The sequence below is a fragment of the Musa acuminata genome, chromosome BXJ1-11, assembly GCF_036884655.1.
Source record: "Musa acuminata AAA Group cultivar baxijiao chromosome BXJ1-11, Cavendish_Baxijiao_AAA, whole genome shotgun sequence".
NCBI classification, from domain to species: Eukaryota; Viridiplantae; Streptophyta; class Magnoliopsida; order Zingiberales; family Musaceae; genus Musa; species Musa acuminata.
The window spans coordinates 26,154,857-26,174,775 of NC_088337.1; the positions used below are offsets into that span (position 1 = coordinate 26,154,857).

At 37.1% G+C, this 19,919-nt stretch overlaps 2 protein-coding genes across 5 annotated transcripts; one reads left to right on the forward strand and one right to left on the reverse strand.

Annotated features, from left to right (window-relative positions):
- Nucleotides 1-964: 964 nt before the first annotated feature.
- On the forward strand, nucleotides 965-6,213 carry LOC135597389 (double-stranded RNA-binding protein 6-like). Of its 3 annotated transcripts, none has more exons than XM_065090273.1 (4): nucleotides 965-1,517; nucleotides 3,719-3,938; nucleotides 4,591-4,790; nucleotides 4,890-6,213. In XM_065090273.1, the coding sequence occupies exons 1-4, from the start codon at nucleotides 1,272-1,274 to the stop codon at nucleotides 5,553-5,555; spliced, it is 1,332 nt and encodes a 443-aa protein (XP_064946345.1). In that variant the 5' UTR covers nucleotides 965-1,271; the 3' UTR covers nucleotides 5,556-6,213. The 3 variants fall into 3 exon arrangements, with proteins under 3 accessions (XP_064946345.1, XP_064946347.1, XP_064946344.1); XM_065090275.1 differs by having other exon boundaries at nucleotides 4,893-6,213; XM_065090272.1 differs by having other exon boundaries at nucleotides 4,591-6,213.
- Nucleotides 6,214-9,272: 3,059 nt separating this feature from the next.
- LOC103972531 (protein ENHANCED DISEASE RESISTANCE 2-like) lies at nucleotides 9,273-19,808 on the reverse strand. 2 transcript variants are annotated; one of them, XM_018820572.2, is made up of 21 exons: nucleotides 19,024-19,808; nucleotides 17,270-17,335; nucleotides 17,143-17,204; nucleotides 15,102-15,142; nucleotides 14,856-14,945; nucleotides 14,744-14,790; nucleotides 14,567-14,667; nucleotides 14,126-14,221; nucleotides 13,986-14,050; nucleotides 13,834-13,905; nucleotides 13,597-13,743; nucleotides 13,180-13,487; nucleotides 12,624-12,696; nucleotides 12,354-12,529; nucleotides 11,014-11,115; nucleotides 10,887-10,937; nucleotides 10,636-10,779; nucleotides 10,428-10,523; nucleotides 9,994-10,095; nucleotides 9,509-9,611; nucleotides 9,273-9,407 (listed from the first exon to the last, which is right to left on the reverse strand). In XM_018820572.2, the coding sequence occupies exons 2-20, from the start codon at nucleotides 17,285-17,287 to the stop codon at nucleotides 9,516-9,518; spliced, it is 1,887 nt and encodes a 628-aa protein (XP_018676117.2). In that variant the 5' UTR covers nucleotides 17,288-17,335; nucleotides 19,024-19,808; the 3' UTR covers nucleotides 9,273-9,407; nucleotides 9,509-9,515. The 2 variants fall into 2 exon arrangements, with proteins under 2 accessions (XP_018676117.2, XP_064946348.1); XM_065090276.1 differs by lacking the exon at nucleotides 19,024-19,808 and adding an exon at nucleotides 18,594-18,723.
- Nucleotides 19,809-19,919: the final 111 nt, after the last annotated feature.

Genomic DNA, 19,919 nt, shown 5'->3' on the forward strand with positions numbered 1-19,919 from the left:
GCCACTTCCAACAACGTGCGCTCTCTCCGCGGTGAGAAACCCAAGTCTTACCTCCCTTAATTTGATAATTACCTTTCGAAACCCTCGTACTTACCACCTTGTCAACCTCTAATGACAAAGATACAGTGGTCTTCAGCCTTTCTCCCTCTTACGAGGATTCCTCCGTGTCCACTCCAATGGAGGGCTCGGATCGCTTCCCGATTGATCCATCCTATGATTTGAGCCCTCAGATTAGTTGATCCAAAATATAAGGTAAAGACGTTTTTGCTAAGCGTTAGAAATTAAAATTTTAGCGTAATGTATAATTATATATTTGGAAATAAATATTAAATATGTAGATGGATCAATTGGACTCACCGATCCAATCAATGACTATGCCTCTGATCACATTTCCCTTTTCCTTTGGCTACATCATCTCAGGAGAAGTAAAGTGTGAAATCATTAAAAGTAAATTAGTAGGTCAAAATAAATTGAGTTGAAAACCTGATGCTCGGACTAATTTAATGAGATAGGTGAGGAGGTCCCCCACCAACATCATATCGCTCATTTTAATGCAGCATGCAGGTGGATGGATTTAGTCGGCATGACTTTGTAGAGGAGTGCGATAGAAAAAGGGTGGTGTGTTAGTATCACCCATCGACCACAGCTAATTAGACCAATTTTGTATTAATGCAATGTCAGAAACAATGACAATTAACATAATTATTATTTTTTTATCCACTTCATCTGGTCAAAGCAACAGGTACAAGTCATTCACAGAAGATGGGAAAAAAGAGAGTGACAATAACAGCCCTCCCCCGTTTAGAAAACTATCGACAGACGAGTCAAAGACCAACGTAGTCATTAGCCTCTTAATCTGGTCATTAAATAACCCAATTAAGAAGATTATATATATATATATATATATATATATATATATATATATATATATATATATATATATATATAATATGGGTGCCAATGGAAGCTTATTTTGGAGGCGGAGTCTTCTCCCTCTTCTCTCCCTTCTCCGCTTCGAAGCCGAGTAGATCTTCCTCTTCTTGCTGCCGAGAGAGGAGGATGGTGAAGGAGGGCGAAACCCTGGCCGAAGGCGTCGTGCCGTAGGGGTAGATTCCGGCAGGAGGAGCTGCCATTCTTCGGATCTGGACCTCGCGAGGGTCCGAGACGCCGGAGACGGCTCGGGAGGACGGATCCCGCCGCCCGACGACCATCGGACGGTGATCTCTGCTGGGATTTGTTGGGGGTTGGGGGTTGGACGAGGAAGGGCGAGGATGTACAAGAACCAGCTGCAGGAGTTGGCGCAGCGGAGCTGCTTCAACCTGCCGTCGTACACGTGCGTACGGGAGGGGCCGGATCACGCGCCGAGGTTCAAGGCAGCGGTGAACTTCAACGGCGAGGTGTTCGAGAGCCCGAGCTTCTGCACCACGCTGCGGCAGGCGGAGCATTCGGCGGCCGAGGTGGCTCTCGGCGCCCTCTCGCAGCGCGGGCCCTCTCACTCCCTCGCCGCCCGCATCCTGGTCAGTAGCCAGTCGCCGCCCCCGCCCCTATCTTCCTCTCTCCTTAATCCATAACCCAACGAATCCTTCCTAAGCTCTTCTGTTGCTCTCTAATCTGACCAACACAACACAAAATTCTGCGAAAAGTTATCTTTGTTTCCATGTCTTGTAAGCTTTAAGAAAGCTATTTTTACCACTCATCTCAACGTCGCTTTGAGAAGGGATTTCGATTAGGTTAATGAGGTAACTTTTGGGGCGAAAGAGTGGAATCAAAATGGTGAACCAAAAGGAGATTCTTTCTTCTTGAATTCCTTTCGTTGGACTGGAAATAATGTTCTTTGAACGAATGAAGGGTGGGAAAGGAGGAGACTTTCTGAGTCACGGTTGACTAGCTTTCCTCTTGTACAAAAGAAAATGTGTTTTGGTCCCCCATCTTCGCTCACGAAGCTTCGCCGGAACGGCGACGGAGTCGTCTAAAATTTGACCCTTGTTCCCGTTTACCGATAACAATAACTGCTTGGTTTTCCATTAGGGCTTCGGCCGAGCTCATCGATCTCGGTTAACATTGTTAGTCCGTATAAAAGGGGGCATTTTCGTCCACACAATGACCACTGTTCTTACCAAGTGTTTTGGAATCTGTGCCGAGCTGTTATAATATTAGTCTCTTAAACTTTTGTCTTACGTAGTTAACAACTTATATAGTGCATAACATAATAAACTATGGTTGCTTGCGTTTAACATTTTGATCATCGATGGTGGATGCCTTTCCAGCCAAGGTTTAACCTTGTTGTACTAGCAGCTTACCTTGTTATTTAGACACCATACAGCATGTACAAGTTTAAATCCAATGTGTTTAATAATAAGTGGTGACTCCAGGAGCGTTACTCTTGAGGCAATGATGAGGACATGACACAGGTTGTCTTTGAATTTTGGTAGCCACACCTAACGGCACCCATGAATACATTGCAAGTGGATTGAAGCTACTCAGTTGGAAGGCTACAAGAAATTGAATTATGGTCAAATGATACTTCTACTTTCGAGCGTTGTTGGTGGAATTATATATGGATCCATTGATTATTTCTGTGATTGTCCTGTAGCAGCTTTGAATCCATCATTAAATTAGAAGTTCTTGACCTCTTCTGAAATTTGTCTAGTGAACACTGATGATTACATAATATTTGTTTTATGCTTAGAGAAATTTCTATTGTAGTCATATTCTTTTCTGGCACAAGTTGGTCATGTAAATTATAGAATGTCCTTGTCTTCTCGTTGAGTCCATTAATATTTTGAGTTCAGGCTGTTCCGTGGATGGATAAAGTTCATAGTTAACCTATAATATTTTATGTCATAGCTATTATTGTACCTTAGGTTTGGGAATCACATTTCAACTACCTATCCTTTTCTTTCTTTCACTAGGTTTCTGAGTTCAGAATGTTCCATCAATGGATAAAATTCATTGTTAGCTTATGTTGTACCTTAGGTTTATGAATCACATTTCAATTCCCTCTCCTTCTTTTCTTCTCTTTCTGATGCTCTTTATGGACACTAAGAAATGGATGTTTTGTATTGGCACATTTGTCTAATTGCATAACTTGTTTGTCGGAAATGCAGCCATAACATACAGCTTAAGCTTCACAATATAGACTGTGGGTTCATGTCTTTGTTATGCATGTTAAGATAGCTTTCTTTTAACAGTTTATGTTGATGGATTTTCTGCTGATTCCATTTGTTGCAAGTTAACATAATCAAGATGAATGATACCTAAACAGGCAGCACAAGAGCCTGATACTGTTATTTTGCCAATGTTAGACCTTCTAGTCTTGTGTTCCATTGTTATGAAAGATAGATGAAGAACAAGCCTGAAGTAGCAGGTTCTCTGCTGTCTTTCTAACATCATTAACTTCTTAAAGTCTGCTCTAGGCAACTGTGTGCTTGAGTTTTTGGTCTTTGCCCCGATTTGGTTGAGTACCTTTTAACATAATTTAGAAAATTGCACATAACCTGTAACTGCACAAGAATTTGTTTTTTTACTCCAGTAGCTTTTATGTATAAAAGATTTTCAGTAAAACCAGGAAATATGATTAATATGTAGCCTTCCAACTGGGTTCCTAGTGCCAAAAATATTTCAAACACAAAGCCTTTTATGCAGATGAGCCTATCCCTTATGAGTTATAATTTTATTACTCCGTGATATCCTGAGACTGATTATGATCTTTTAACAGGATGAGACAGGGGTTTATAAGAATCTCCTGCAGGAAATTGCCCAGAGAGTTGGGGCACCATTGCCATCATATACAACAATCCGTTCGGGACTTGGACACCTACCTGTCTTCACATGCACGGTGGAACTTGCTGGAATCACATTTACAGGCGAACCAGCTAAGAACAAGAAGCAGGCAGAAAAAAATGCTGCTTTGGCAGCATGGTCATCATTGAAAATATGTGAGTCCTATCTTTGATTATTATGTCATTGCTGGCATTCTTGCAATGATGTGGATTCGTTTGTTATTTGAGTCCTCAATTCAATTACTTACTGGTAGAGAAAATATTTGCACCTTTAGGGAAGTGAAACTGTTGAAACCCAACAACACTCTGGAAAACATCAATAGCATAACTCAGAACCACAAAGCGACTTTCTAACTAGTAGGTCTGTGATAATTCATAAATCACAAATCTATCTAATGAGATTTTGATTAGGATTCCACAGAAGTTAAATTGTTAGACAGTGAAAGTGTCTAGACTCTAGTACATGTCATAAAACTATCAACGGACTTTTCGATGCTCTTACTAGTGCCTTCCTGTATCTTTTCCTAGCAGTGTCCAAGTTTGCTCCTGCTTTGGCTTACCAAGGAAAGTAATTTCTTTTCCAATAAATTCTATTCTGATCTTTGTTCGTTAGATAATTACCTTAGCTCTTAATAGGAGTACATTCTAGTTTGAGAACCTTTGGAACTGTTTGCCACTAATCCAGTTGGATTTCAGTAGCACGCCTAGAGTTGATTCCCTGTCAAATTTGTCGATGTTGCTGAGCTTCTGCATTAATTCTTTGTTACCACTGGTAAATGTTTCTAATACTATTTTCATGTCAACATAGTGGCAAAGGAAGCAGCAAACCTGTCGACCGAACAAGAGAACAATGACGAGCAGGAGCAGATCACCATTGCTCGAGCCCTCCTCAACTACTGCCTGAAGGAAAAGATGGCTATGGCAAACAACCCCCATGCAACTCATTTCCCCAGGAGGTTCCCGATTCAGCTGGATAAAAGACCAGCTTCGGTGCAACCTCCTCCATCGGTATCAAAGATCCTACCTCTTATCCAACAAAAGTCTTCTCCAAGAGTTTGTGCAACCTCCCCCAGAATAAACAATTCAACTCATGTGTCATCCTATCAGCAGGCAGAGAACCAGACTGTTCGGCCCCAGAAGTTCCCTGCTGCCGGAGCAGCACCATATTTTCCAGTTAGACACTTCAATGGGCCTTGCCATGGCATGGCACCCCCTGTGACAGTAAGGACAGCAGTTCCAGTCTTTTCTGTTCCACCACTGCCACCACCAGCAGCTCAGTTACGGCAGCTGTCTTCCGCTATTGGTCATACACCAATCCGCATGGCATCTCCAGTCCGCATCAGACAATCTGTGCCAGTTTTTGCTGCTCCACCATCAGTTCCAAGACAGATGACTCCGGTGATCCCAGCTCAAGTGAAGGAACCATTATTAGTTGTGTCATCCTCTCCGTCAGTGTTTTCCTCTGCATCCATCAAGGAATCTGCTCCAGTTACTGCACCAGCTGTTCCTGTGCAAATAAAGGAACCAGTACCAGTTGCCACAACATCCCCATCAGTAAAGGAAATGTCACCAGTCATTGCGCCTGCTATTCAAGTTCAGGTAAAAGAAACATTGCCCTCGGTTGATGTCCAGGAATCTTCAGTCGTGCCTACGGCCTGCGCTCCACCAAAGCCTTCAATTCAGATAGAGGAAACTGTGGCTGGTGATGTCACAAAGGATCTGGAAGAGTCTGAATGTACAGTGACGGATAGCTTGAAACGACTAGAAATCTGATGATGCAAGAGCTCCGAGGATCCTTCAAGACCTTTCATCCTTTTCATCCGCATTTTCCTCATCTTGCTTTCCTATATCAACCTTAGGATTTCGGAAAGACTACACTCTACTAGATCTTAGCTTTGTAGATGCCAGTCTCAATCTTTAGGCCAGCTCACACAATGTGGAGGTGTGTATAATGCATGCATCTTGCTTTTGAAGCCTTGACACCTTCATTTGTAGGAAATGAAGTATGTTCTGCTACCATGAGGACTCCTTTTAAAGTCTGCCTGGATGTTCATAATAGTCCTTCAGCATCTGGAGTTCATGATTTTTTAGCTTAGCTTGCCCTTTACCCAGTATCCTATCTGTAAGAAGTTACTCTTCTATTCTTCAGTTCTTCGAAAAAGCCAAAAATTCATCCGAGGACTTGGAATGAAATGAGAATTCATCCGAAACCTGCTGAAGAGATCTCTGAGGGGGCATTTCTTTGTCAAATTTCTACTTGTTTCTTGCTTGTGTAGATGATGTAACATACTGTGAGTTGAAAGCAGTTTAGTAGGAACACTGTCACTTCAAATGTTGAAGACAATTAATGGTTGTGTGGTCTCATACCAGTCCTAATATGTTAGCCATCTCTATGTTTCTCATATCATAATGGCTTATAATTTTTGGGAGACATGGATGCCTTACATTGTGCTGTAGTGTCCACAAGAGGTAAGACAAGGCAGGACACAACTAATTGTTTACACATGATGCAGAATTGTTAGGATCTGTGTGTCATGCAACCGTTAGACCTGCTCTACTGTCAAAACTCATCTCTTTATGGGATTGTCTGGTCTGTTTTCTCCTTCTCTTACCTTCCTTGCTTTTTATTGATCCCATTGATCCCATTCTTAGAATATTAAATATTAATTGGTGTTTTCTTTAAGTTTTTATGATTAGAAGTGATCATAAAATTTTAAGCTAATTATATATTACCTTCTATTATTAATTATCTTTAGCATTATTCTTGACATTTTAAAAAGTTACATCGACATTCCTATAGTTATTAAAATGAAATATTTAGATTTATTTATCTTAATATTATCGATTTTATTAACAAAAATACGAAAGTAAAAAGTAAAAATATAATTTTAATGTTCCATTTAATGGTGACAGATGGTAGTGTTGCGAGGGGAGAGGTGAGGGTTACTCTACACTTGCATCGTTGCCGACGCAATTGCTGAACGACAAAAGGGCTACTCGACATCTATATCGACATTGATATAGATTGACAATTGCATTGGCATCGACACAAATATAGAGTGACATCGCCGATAATTGCATTAATGTCGATGAAGTTGTCGAGTGACAAAAGGGTCGCTTGGTATCTGTATCAGTGCCGACACAGATGTAGAGCGGTCATCACTTCTCATCATCACTTTCCTCATCCACAATAGTCACCTGTGGCCCATAGCGGTGGCGTCATTGTTTGTCATCATCGACATCGTCTGCGATCACCAATTGGAATGTTAAAATTATCTTTTTGTTCTTTGTTTTTATATTTTCGTTTATAAAACCGATAACATTAGAGTAAATAGATCTAAATATTTTATTTTTATAATTATAAAGATACTAATATAACTTTTTAAAATATAGAGATTGAGATATTAAACATAGTTAACTAAGTGGGTATGTAATTAGCAATTATTCTCTCTATGGTTTGCTTTGATAACAAAATCCTAACAGCACACATTAAATTAAGTGAGCACGAAAAGATAAATTTGATAACAAATCTAGCAATTTATATATTCTTTCAAACATGATAACAAGCAAGCAGATGCAGAAGGATCAGCCAGTCCTCTCATCATAATAACCAACAGAGTCATACATCTTATAGAAAATGTCATCATAAAAAAGTGGCTAGTTTCAAATATCTAATATACAACACATGTCATACAATCATCTCATGTCCAAGAAACAAAAGTGATCATATACATGATAAAGCCTGCATATAAATGCTATCTTACAAGCAAAAGGTAAATCCAAATGATGGTGTAATCCAAAGGTAAATCCACATGACTCTAGAAATGTAATATTTTATACATGTCATGATGGTATAATCCCATGCGACTTCTTTTTTTACATCCATTACACCTCTCACAAATCCCCATAAGCTTTGCATCTTTGAACCACAGTCATTGCTGCCTCCTCCGTGCTAAACTTGTCATCAATCACCACCGAAGTATATAGTACTAGCAATATATTACCAAGGAATGTTCTGAAGTACTTGTTATGAGTTGTTGCGATTCACAAATTATGTAGGTAATATATAGTATATACTATCTACTATTGTGGGTTGTAAGTTTGGTGGGTTATGTTGTTTCTAAACCATACTTTTTCAAACCCTAATTTTGTTGCTTAATGATCATTTATTAAGAGAAGTTATTGGATAATTTTGCTTATATGATATAGTGCTTGTTACTTAATTGCCTTGGGATTATATTCTCTTAAGATAAGTCATTGGGCAAAGTTGCTTATCTGATCTAATATGCAGCTTTTTCAGAGTTAGTCATCTGTTTAAATGTGATGCATTTCTCAACTAATAATATGGATATAATAAAGCTTACTATTATTATTATTATTATTATTATTATTATTATTATTATTATTATAATTATATTGCTAAAACTATTTGCTTACTATTTGTTTTTGTCTTCTCTTTTATCTTATTGATGTAGAATAGTTAAAAAGGATTTACATTGAATGATAGGATCATACTAGATTTATTATTTGAAATGCCAAAATACAATAAATGATATTTTATACTGATTCAAATAATTATTTCTGTCATCATCTTGACCTTATCTTAGTGTCTTGACAACTGGAATGCTAGGAATATATGAAAGTTTTCATGTGTCTCCTTAGTTCTTTATTATTTCCTTAAATAACTTCCAGCTGAACCTTAGTTGAATCTGTATGTTAGCTTTGAACTGTAAGATGTATGTAATTATCTACAGTATATATTTTCTTTTCTTTCCACTTAGTCCTTCTATCATCTATCCTTTTGCAGCATTTGCATTATAGGTTATTTGGACACAGACTCCATTATAGGTTTCTTGTTTTTGTTGGATTATCTTTCTTGTGTTATGCATATGATGAGTTTAGAAAGCCAGTTTACTTGGTTTAAATGTGTAGATTACTTTGAAAGAGCATCAGGCTATATTCTAACTCTGTAATATATATTTACTTTGATTATAAAGATAATTGTAGCTTTATACAGCTCTTCTTAATATTTTGTTCTTCGTTTTCCCATCAATTTATCAAATTATTGATTTTTTATGTTGATCTATACATTATGAACACTGATGATAATTTTATTCACTCTTATGGTTAAATGTTTCTATGTTAGCATCCACCTATTTGGTAATTTTGGTAGCTGTGCATTGGGGGAGAACACATAACACTTATGAACATGAAATGGATCATTTGAGGATAGAAGTTGACCAGAAGCTAAAGTAACATCATATTTCATCATAAACATATCAATGATGTAACCAAGAAAACTATGCTATGACTAATTGTGCCTTCTTCCTTCATTCTTGTGAACATTTTTAACTTTTCATGTTTGCCTCTGATGAATTCAAAAAATCAAAATCCTCAAATTTAATGGTTGCCCTTTTTTTATAAGTTCATAAAACTCAAACCTCATCACCGGTTAGTACTTCTCAAAACATTATCACCGGTTCTTTCGAGTTCCTATATCAAAGAATGACAAAATACATTTAAAAAATTGTTTTTTTTTTTTTTACAAATCTGAAGAAAAATATACAATGGTTTGGCACCATTTGGAACTTCAATCACATTAAAGAATCATCCGACAAATTCAATCTGCAAATCGTGAACAAAGAAGATGATTAACATATCAATCAATATATTGATGAAACTAAAAAAAAAAATCTTGTAGCAATTAATCTAGGAAACAGGCTCACCTCAGTATCACGATGGATTAATAGGGACAGCCTTGGCTATATCAAGTTGGTTCAACCGGCAAGTTCCCAGCAGGAACTCTGGAAGCTCTTCTTGCTTATCACCCTGCATGATGATAACATAAATTTTCTTTTTTTGTGTGTGATGATGTGGAACCACAAAGTTATTTCTCTCCTGAGATGTGTTGAAGAAAGATAAACAAAGAAAATCATTGCTCGTAGATTTAAACATTTGAATTAGACATTTGATTATCGAATTAAACATATCTCATCATCAAAGATAAACAAAGAATATGGTCATTCTTATGAACATATCTCATCATCATGCTCGAATTAAACATTTGATTTTTGCAAACTTCCAGATTTGTTGACAAATTTTTTGTTGCTTCTTGGATTATAGATGTGGTTTCACATTGGTGCAAAATGAATATTTAAAATCTAATCCAGGCAGTCAATCTAACAGAAATAGAAAAAACTCCAGTTAGTACCTGCATCAGGAATGCCATTTCTATCACCAAGCTGTTCAAGTAACCAATGACGAGACTGACAACACTCCTAGCGACAGTGGATGAACCAACATCGATCGCAACCTGGAGATTTACGTCCGCAAAAAACATACAAGGACATGGCGATAGTAATCACAAAAGGAGTAATTTATGTATCGTGCATCATGTTATACCATCTACAAAGTATTGAGATATGTTCACATTTAAGTAGGCTCACATTCTCTTCGAATTTAAGCATAAACAGGCTCACATTCTATTTAAGTCTTGACAAAATCATGTCATCGGCTATATCTTAGTGGTGGCATCTAAGAACATCTTGATGTTCCTTTACCCCTGATGCCCTCAAGGGTATCACCCTATATTTGGCTTTCTACTCAATTCTTTATTATAGTCAGCAGCATAATATGTAAGTTTACCTCAAGATAGTTGCTCCCACGAAAATAATTGATATCAAGTGCTTGACCCACAAGACATGCTTTTTGACCAACACTTTGCTTCACTAACCAAGAACCCTGCAGCACGACAAAAAAGAACTCAGATTAATATTAAAAAAATATTCTTTGTATATTTATGATAACCTAACAGATGATAGTTTAGAACCTATTAGGTTTCGTATCCACCAACCTTTGATATATATGGGATGAGCTTAAACCTTGAATTCCTATATGCATCATTTCCTTTGACAAAACTTTCTAGAAGAGGGACATCTTCCAATGGCATATCCATCATATAATATAAAGCTAGACTGTATGTGGTTGAACCTGGAACCTATTACATTACACCATGATAAGACACTTGGCAATTAAAGATTTATTTTCAGTATAGGAGATTATTATCACCACCCTGAACTTGAGAAAGTAAATTATTATACTTACCTGCATGTTCACAATAAAGAAAAACTTGCTGCCACCCTGTGCTGCATATTTCTGCAAGTTTCAGATGTAGATTTTATGTTACAGAAATTCAAAGAATGTTACAACTGTAAGGGACGTCTATAGAAACCTGAACAATTCCATCAGGCCGACCACCGAGATCATCTTCACGCTTGTCCGATTTCAACCAATCTGCAGCTACCATTTGCATCAGGGTTTCGCTTGCTTTTACCTGTGGGAAGAGCAAATTTGATAAATACTGCTGCAATACATTAAAATAATAAGAAATACATAATAGCAACTTCAGTATGTTAAAGTTCAAAGAAGCTAAATGAACAACTTATTACATTTTAATGATGATAGTTCACTAGTGGTGCTTTTGGTAGCATGTGCTTGGATTGTTGATCACAGACAGGTAAGACTTTAAGTGGTATTAAATTAGTAGGATAAGAAAAGTCATTTTTGTTAGCTGGTAGCTCTGTTATCAGGTTAAATCTCAGGCTTTAGTCTCGGTAATTTAGTATACAAAAACTTAGTATGTATTTATGTCTTTTGCACAAAGAGAGCTTTGTGTAATGGTAAAGTTGCTCATTTATAACTTGGGTATTCAAGACCTCAATCACGAAATAGTCTCTCTCTACTTTAAGGGGTAAGGCTACATATATTAAACTTCCCCAGATCTTACACTGGTAGGCAATGGATTTATTCTCTTATTCATGCTTTTACGTAACATTCATGTGCATAGAAAATATGAATTAAATGACTGCCTATGCTTTGAGCAAGTCCTGTGAATTAGTCTAGTTCATCACCATAGGCTCCAGCTGCCTAGCCAATAGTCATTTCGGTCTCAGACGTCGTTGAGCAAACACAGGTGGCAGCTACTGGCAGTACTGAGTTTTAGAGCATTCTTTAAAAAGAAAGGATTAACACTGAGTCAAAGCACATATAAAAATGAGGCAGATGCATTATATGATCAGGTAAATTTGGGTGGTCAATGTTGTAAACCTAAGCATTGGGCTATAGTTTTGATATCTTGAGCCAAGAGTTTAAAGTGTCTCCTCATCTTGTCTATATATTTTCAAGGAACTCATTTTCAGTAGGTTACTTGGTCTTTTCTGCTTTAGCAAGTAAATATAACCTAATATAACAATGACAAGAGTAGGCGCGTTTAGATTTGGCTGGACTTATTTGATTGGCAGACATACAGAACACAAACAAAGATGACCTTTCAATGCTAAATAAGCGGTGTGGCTTAAATTATATGAAATCCCTGTCCTGGTTAGAATAACCAGAAACCTCATTCTAAAAACCGTCCAACAATTTTGAACTCTCCGAATCATTTTTAGTAATTATCACATACCTGCTGTATAATAATGTATCCATCATGCACTCAAGTTCCATCAGTTCGAAGTTATGAAAAAACAGATCTTTTTAGCTTATATAAATAATCATGTAGAACCTAACAGATACCTTTTGATGGTCATGTAAGTATGATTCACCACGAATCAAGAATGTAGAAGGATCTGCTGTTGCCCAACTGCAAACCACACTGCAATTTGGATCTTTTGGAAGAGTGGTTCCATAGTTACATGACATGCTATCTCCGGTATGTGACTCTTCGAAGTCAGCAGAACCACTCTTTTGAACTGCATTGATAGAAGAAACAAGCAAATTACATAACATGCAACAGCAACAATAAAGATAAAACAAAGATATCAGTGACATAGATATTGGATTAACCTGAAACATCATGCAGCTTCTCTATGAAAACTGCAGTTGTAGATAGCTCACCTTGGCACTGGTCTTGCACTAACTGATAAATAAAATTCCAACCAAATTAGAAGTTGCCTCTTGAAGTAGCAAAATTTTCAAATCATTTTGAAAAGCAATGTGAAACATATATAGGTTCAGTATAGATAAATGTTTTCTATCATAAAAATTTAAACATAACATTAAATCTTTAATAGACGACAAAATGACAATGAACCGTCTAGATGATATGAACATATTTAAAGGAGACTTATAGATGTTGTAGCTAGAAGATGTAATACAATTAGTATTATTAATGTGAGGAGAGAATATAAAGGGAGGCGTAAAAAGACTTTACCAGAAAGTAGAAACTATAAAGTAAGATTTAAATGCTCTTGATTTAACTAAGAATAATTTTGTGTGCAAAGCTCAATTGCGGAAATAGATTCATGTAGCTACCACATATAGTTACAACATTATGGCCGTTGTTGCACAAAATAACATCGACTTTCCAGAAATAAATCATCATGTCACTAAAATTACTGACCTGGGTTTGCATGTTTTCATCAGCAGGCCAGAATTCTGTTTGATCATACTCTGCTTCAGTGAGAACATCAAAGAATTCATCAGCTGCATCATTAAGTTGACGTAATGACCCATTACCAGCATGTTTGGGAGAAGACATTTGTATCTCTTTGGCAAAGCTTTCAATCTTATTGTTTTCATCCACTGACTGCATATCCAGTTTAATTTGCTCCTCGGTCTGTGGCAATACTATCTCTCTTGTCAAACCATCTGATGAGAAATCTGAGAATGCAGAGTGACCAAGTTTTGCTCGGAAGAATTCTCGGAGAGCTGCTTAGTACATAATTGAAATATCTTCAACATGCAATTGATATATCTTAACATAGGAATATGTTGTTGGAAAATCCGAAAATAGATTATCATGGTAAAGAAACAATACCTGCAACCCTCTCTAGCATCTTTGTTGTAATGCCCATTGAAGATGAGGTAAAAATATACAATTTCCAAAACTTCCAATCTATTGCCAACATATGCTTTACAATTGATTGTTTTCCTTGGTTCACGGGAGATATTTCATAGCCTCCACCTGCAGAAGACCAACTCAACTATTCATCATAATTAAGCTAACATACTGATGCGATAAAAGATCTATTGCTCAATATCAAGCATACATTACTTTTAAGCCAGGCACGAACATATCCTTTTTCAGGTTGGCATTTATGGTGGACGACTGAGTGGTATAGGATAACTGTCCAAATTTAACAATTTAGTTAGTTCATGGTAAAACTCCAGCCATGGCATTATCCTAGATTACATAAATTGCCTTACTGTATGTTCCGTTATCTTCCTTCCTCCAGTAACGCCGTAACAATAAGTCCCTTCTTTTCATTCCCCTGAAAAGATTGATCCAACAGCATCAAGTAGGAAGTCAACTTTAAAGATACTTGAAAGTTGAAACCATATCTAACCATGGTAGCCAATCACCACGCAACTTCTTGTGGATAATATCAGTGTAATCATCCAAGTTCTCAATGACATTTCCCTCTAACAGGCAAAAATCCCATCTGCAAGAGATTTCAGTGCTTCATTTTCCAGAACGAGGACAGTAAAACCAATCCCATATGAATTGCATTACTGAAATATGCATTTGATTTCCTTTATCCATCACTTTGTGTCTAAATGTTATGAAGCATCCCTACATATTGAAAACCTGGTACCAGATTGTATTGAATCTATCTGTTATACATAACAATGCTTTGCATTGTTCATCTCCTGTAATAAAGAATCATTTGATCATATAATAAAATAGGCCACTGACTTTGTCAAGTCTCACAGCTTGCTTTCCAGTTTCTTATTCTTTGAATCAAGATAATACAAAGCCCTAGATAATAAGAAAGTCACAATCTTACTCTGATCTTGACTGTCCGAGAGACATTACTGTCTGGAAAATGGACTCAGATGCTGCATCGACAACACCAACCGTCATTATAGCCGGATGATCTTCCCAATTCTGAGGAAAATAGAATGGTTGATTTCACTAAGAAACTCATTATCATGCATCTTTCATGTTGAGATTATAGACATACCTTGTTGGGGAAATCAACATCTTTTGCTTCTTTGAACAGCCGTAAGCCTATGTGAAAAGAACTTTAAGTTTCTTTGGAACTTCTTAAAAAATAAAAAAATGCAAGTTATTACCATTTTTACAGCCAATTATCGTCCACATGGAAGGTGCTATAACATCGAATGTCATTAGATCAGTGTGCATAGATGAGAAAACTGTCCAGTCTATAGAGAGTTTGAATAAGGTAAGAAAGTGCCAGAAAAATTCATCAAAATCAGAATAATTTAGTCAATAGATCTCCAAGAAAAATCATCCTGAAAGGTGATAGGATAAGTAATATGGACTATTTACTTGAGAAACAAACAACAAACATTGCTTACCTATAGAATGCATGCGACTTTTCTCATTTCTACGGCTTGACCTGGATATCATGATACTAGTCAATGAGAACAGTGTCAAACAAAATTATTTTGGTGAACCTTTATTCACAAAAGAAACACTGGTTTATACTATTAGGAAGAAAAGGTAAAAGTCAGATGAAACAAAAAAAAACCAAGCACACACGCCATTGAATGTACATCTCTAGCCTACATAACTATTGGCACCACAAGAAAGTTGAAAGTTGAAACTTAGCAGACACTCTAATGCTGGTAGATATCCTAGTGTAAGATTACTACTACTGCCATGAACCTTTTCTGTATAGAACATTTCTTTGACATAGCAACTAGAATCTAATTCCAAATGACTAATGGAAAACAAAGGCCACACTGTTTATAATCCAAAAAGAGGCTTTGATAATATGGTACTAAACAAGCAAGCCCATGGTGACTCTGTATCTATATTCTTGATTCTGTGAAAAACTCAATATGTCTTGGCCTTTCCCATCATTTTGACATGACCAGTGAACATTAAAGAAATTTAAATTTACCAATCCTAAACTTATTTTCTATACCATAAAGCAAAAGCAGCAGAATTTTCGACCCCATATTCAATGCAAATTATGGCCAATGGAAACTACCAGATAGAGATTTGGGAACCCAAAAATTAGTCAATCACCCCACACACAACACAAACACATGGAAAAAGAGAAAATTACTCCGTCATCCAAGTCTTGTGAAAAAGTTTGTCTACATGCTCTACCGGACTTTGATGTCTAGGCCTAACAAATTTAATTAAATCATGCAAAAAATCCTTTTTCTTCATATATAAGCACACTTCGATATTTTAGAGGCATAGCTGTCAATATTAAACTGAAGGTAAATCAAGAAAATCAATTGAGTGGATCATGAGCCTGTATAATTTATGAGAACATATATCTTTGAAAGCATGATGCACGTACATTGTTTACCTTCCGTTTATGTTTGTTAAAACACAACAATTGTTTTGATCTCTCTCTATATAGTGTTCTCATTTTTCTTCATTTCTTGTCTCTTTTCCTTTCAGTTATCTCTTCATCCATTGCCTATACCATGGCTGACCAAATTTTGTTGCTACCTACCATTTATATTTCTGTTTCTTTACTTTTGATCTCTTTTTCTTCACATAGCAACTTTATAATTTATTTGTATATTTTCTTTGTTTCAGTTATAATATTTTCTTTCTTTCTTTTTTCCTTTGCTACTACCGATGACATGACTACTACCCTTTTTTCTGTACTTTTATCATATTTTGCTACTATATTCTGCTCCTGGTGCTTAAATGCATCTTTTTTATGTTATGTCTGCCACTGCTATCTTTGTATCACCATGTATTTCTATCAGTACTACTATCAAGTTGATTAAAACTTATGAATTCTTGCTTCCTCCCAATTATTAGTTTATTACTTTATCCCTAGATGTTCAAGAAATTGCATATTTTTGCAAAACTGAGTAACATTGATTGACACAGGTCATAACAATTTTGCATCACTTCTGCACTTTTTTCTTTCCTTTGGTTCTAAAAATATATGGTTATTTTTTATCATATAAATTTCTATGGAACAGTTTTTTCTTCCGTTTATAGATGGAACACCTGAAGGCCACTAATGGGCCACATAAAGGCCTAGTCGCTACTTAGCTGGTAAGAGGCTTTTGCTGCTTATGGGTTGTCTTGACACCCTAACATTGTCATCTCTTCCCCTTGCTCTTCTTCTCGTAAATTATAATCTTATAAATATGCTGATGACTCTGATCTAATAGCCGCTTGTACCATGTATAGCAACATGAGCAGAGGTAAATGCTAAAAGACTGGGCATGTAAAGCTAAAACAACTGTAGCTTCAATCATTTGACAAAAGAACCAATGTTTACACGACCATAGTGAAGCAATAGGACTAGCATGCTTTCTTGAAATTGATCTATTCTTGTCAGAAACAAATAAAAAGTATGTCAGTTAGTAATTGGTGGATGTGGAACTAGTTAATAAAAAAATAGTAATGTGTGACCTAAAAGATTGCCGTCTTCTCTTCGAACAAGCCACAGCATTCTCTTCTTTGTTTGTGTCCTCCTGCAAATGCAGACGTTATGACATATTTGTCAATAAAAATCAATGAGACTAGAGAAGGCACCAACCATAAATGCAGCTTCCATTGAGGATTTGATTCAAGTAGCTGCCTCCTCAGAGCTCCTTGCACCCAACTGCAGAGTTAAATGAATCTCAGACCATTGCCAAATGATATGTCGGAAACAGCAATCAAAACCAAACTGCTGGTGGCTGCCACTCTAAAGCACAAACTAGTGTACGCTTAGATGATTGTTGGGACTGGAAGCGCTATAAAGAATAAATATATAGACGTGCCAACAGGCCTTAACATTTACAACGAAGCTTGGCAAAATTTTAATTATGTGAAGTAAAATGGAAAAGATGAAAATATGTTCTGAGAGTAAAGATAATCCAGGTTCGCTGTTATATTTCTGTGTATTATTATCTGTCTACTGTTGTCCGTCACGTACATGCAGGAACCAATCAGTGCACTTTTTATAGGAATCTGAGGAGGCACATAAATTTTAGCATCATCAGTATGCCATCACATGAGGATAAAGCTTGATGGTCAAACAATTGTGAGGCTCTGCAGATATCCAAATTTGGAAAAGACATCGTTGCATTGGCTTCTCCAGTATCAACTTTTCACAATATGAAGGGCAGCCTTACCCGAAGAGAGTCCATTTATCGATCTTGAGTTGAATTTAATAGGTAGTTAATTAATCATTTCTGCTGTTAACTTGTAACTTTTATTTGTGCACAGGAACTTGACCTAGGATCAGTAGCATCTCAATTCTCACCCAAGAAGCAGCACTAATATGACCCATTCCAATTTTTATGAGTGTGCTCGATGCAATGGAAGGAAGGGACTAGAAGACGATCAGAATTGTATAACAAAGCAAAAGGAATAAAATTGAATGGAATACAAGATCAATAGCAGCCAACAAGAAAGATAACTTCAAATAAAAATTGTTTGACCAAAGCATTGCTTGATGCAATGGAAGGAAGCGACAAGAAGACAATCAGAAATGTAAAACAGAGTAAAAGGGATAAAATTGAATGGAGTAGAAAATCAACAGCAGCTACCAAGAAAGATAACTTCAAATAAAAATTGTTTGACAAAACATGGCATCATCTTAAATAATTCAACACCATTTATCAAACAAAATCAATCTAAACACCATAAATTGCTAAAATATTTAAATTAAAAGGAAAATAATTCATTGAATTCTCCGAGCTGTGCATTATAGGATCGTATTGTTGGCTTGGAAGAGAACTACTACTACTTGAAACTTCTCACTCAAATTCTGAAACTGATATGTTCTCCTACGCACCACATTGTTCTACTTCCACTCCCAATCCCAATAATGATCAAACTTGAACTCAAACAAGTGGTCTCAAAATTTAACTTACCTTTTATCGGCACTGTCAAATGTCCAATCTCCTTTGCCCGTTAAAAGTCAACAAATGCTGATCTGTATCTGATCATATCATATTCAAAACAATAAAAGATCAACCCAAACTCCGGCGGATAAGAAGAAGAACTAATGGAACCTTTAGAAAGAAGACTGACTCCCCAAACATCTCTCACCCTTTCTTTCCATCAAACCAAATATTGCATCATTCAACCAATCTTTTTCCCCTAAGAAACAAAACCAACAGCTCAAGAACTTATCTTTATTCAAACAAAACAATTCAAAAATATCCATCTCTGTCGAGCTAACAAGTATAGCGAGCGAATGCGAGAAGACAAACCAAGAAAGAACAGTTCCCGACTACCTCTCTGGTGGACGCTGGCACGTTCTTGTAGCAATTAGGGGCGTTACTTTAGAGGACGACGTACCGTTTCCGGTAGTTCTGCAGGCCCAGGTGATTGGACCGGAGGACGTGCAGCCAACCCTTGATGTTTCGATCTCCTCCGTCTTGCTTAAAGATCCCTCCGGCTCTCTCTACTCCAGCGCCCGGAATGCATCGAAAAGGTGCGACATTTTTGGTGCGCTCCAACTGCTGAGGGAAAAGATAGGAGGGAAGGAGTCTTTCCGCAGCTGATGGAAGCGAATCAACGATTCAGCAGTGGCTATATCGTCGTCGTTGTGATAAAGAGGGAAACTTTATGAGTGGAGCAGAGGGACGAGGCAGGGAGGCGTCGTAAAAGTAATGTTTTTGATGTTGTTCTCTGATACCACACCATCCCACCTCTCAGAGAACAGGGGACGGGAGTCAGAGGAGGGATCAATTAACAGACTCCCACCATCTCCACCATCTCTTCTCAACCTTTCCTGCACTCCTTGAAATTTGGATAGCGACACACCAAATAGTCTCTCTCTCTCTCTCTCTCTAAAATTGGTATCCCCCTTTGTCAGTTCAAGAAAAGACCACAAATTTAGGAGCACACAAGGCAACCACCCATGAGGCGGGGAGCGAAATCTCGGATGCAATGAGTTGGCCGTAGTCTCCTCCTCGAACGAGTTCGAGTTTTTGTTTGGCATATTAATAATGGGAACATCAAACCAAAGCCCGAGATTTCCTCTTAATTCGAAGAACAGAGTTCGAAGTTCTTTTCTGTAAATGCTCTTCTTTTATGTTCTTGAAATGACACTCGAATCAATCAACCCTTGTCTTGATAGCTTAAATTTTGGCATTGTTGGCTCTCTCTCGCGTACCTGAAGCCAGTTTGATCATAATCAAAATGATTTGAATAAAATAAGATAAAGGTCTCAAGGAAGCACTATCCAACCT

Bases quoted from the DNA above. Each gene is read 5' to 3' on its own strand.
- LOC135597389 (XM_065090272.1), top strand. From the start codon at position 1,272: ATGTACAAGAACCAGCTGCAGGAGTTGGCGCAGCGGAGCTGCTTCAAC. The intron at 1,518-3,718 runs GTCAGTAGCCAG...ATCTTTTAACAG, and splicing joins CCCTCGCCGCCCGCATCCTG to GATGAGACAGGGGTTTATAA. The intron at 3,939-4,590 runs GTGAGTCCTATC...ATGTCAACATAG, and splicing joins ATGGTCATCATTGAAAATAT to TGGCAAAGGAAGCAGCAAAC.
- LOC103972531 (XM_018820572.2), bottom strand. The intron at 14,668-14,743 runs GTATGTCTATAA...TATTTTCCTCAG, and splicing joins ATGTTGATTTCCCCAACAAG to AATTGGGAAGATCATCCGGC. The intron at 13,906-13,985 runs GTAAGGCAATTT...AAATTTGGACAG, and splicing joins GGAAGATAACGGAACATACA to TTATCCTATACCACTCAGTC.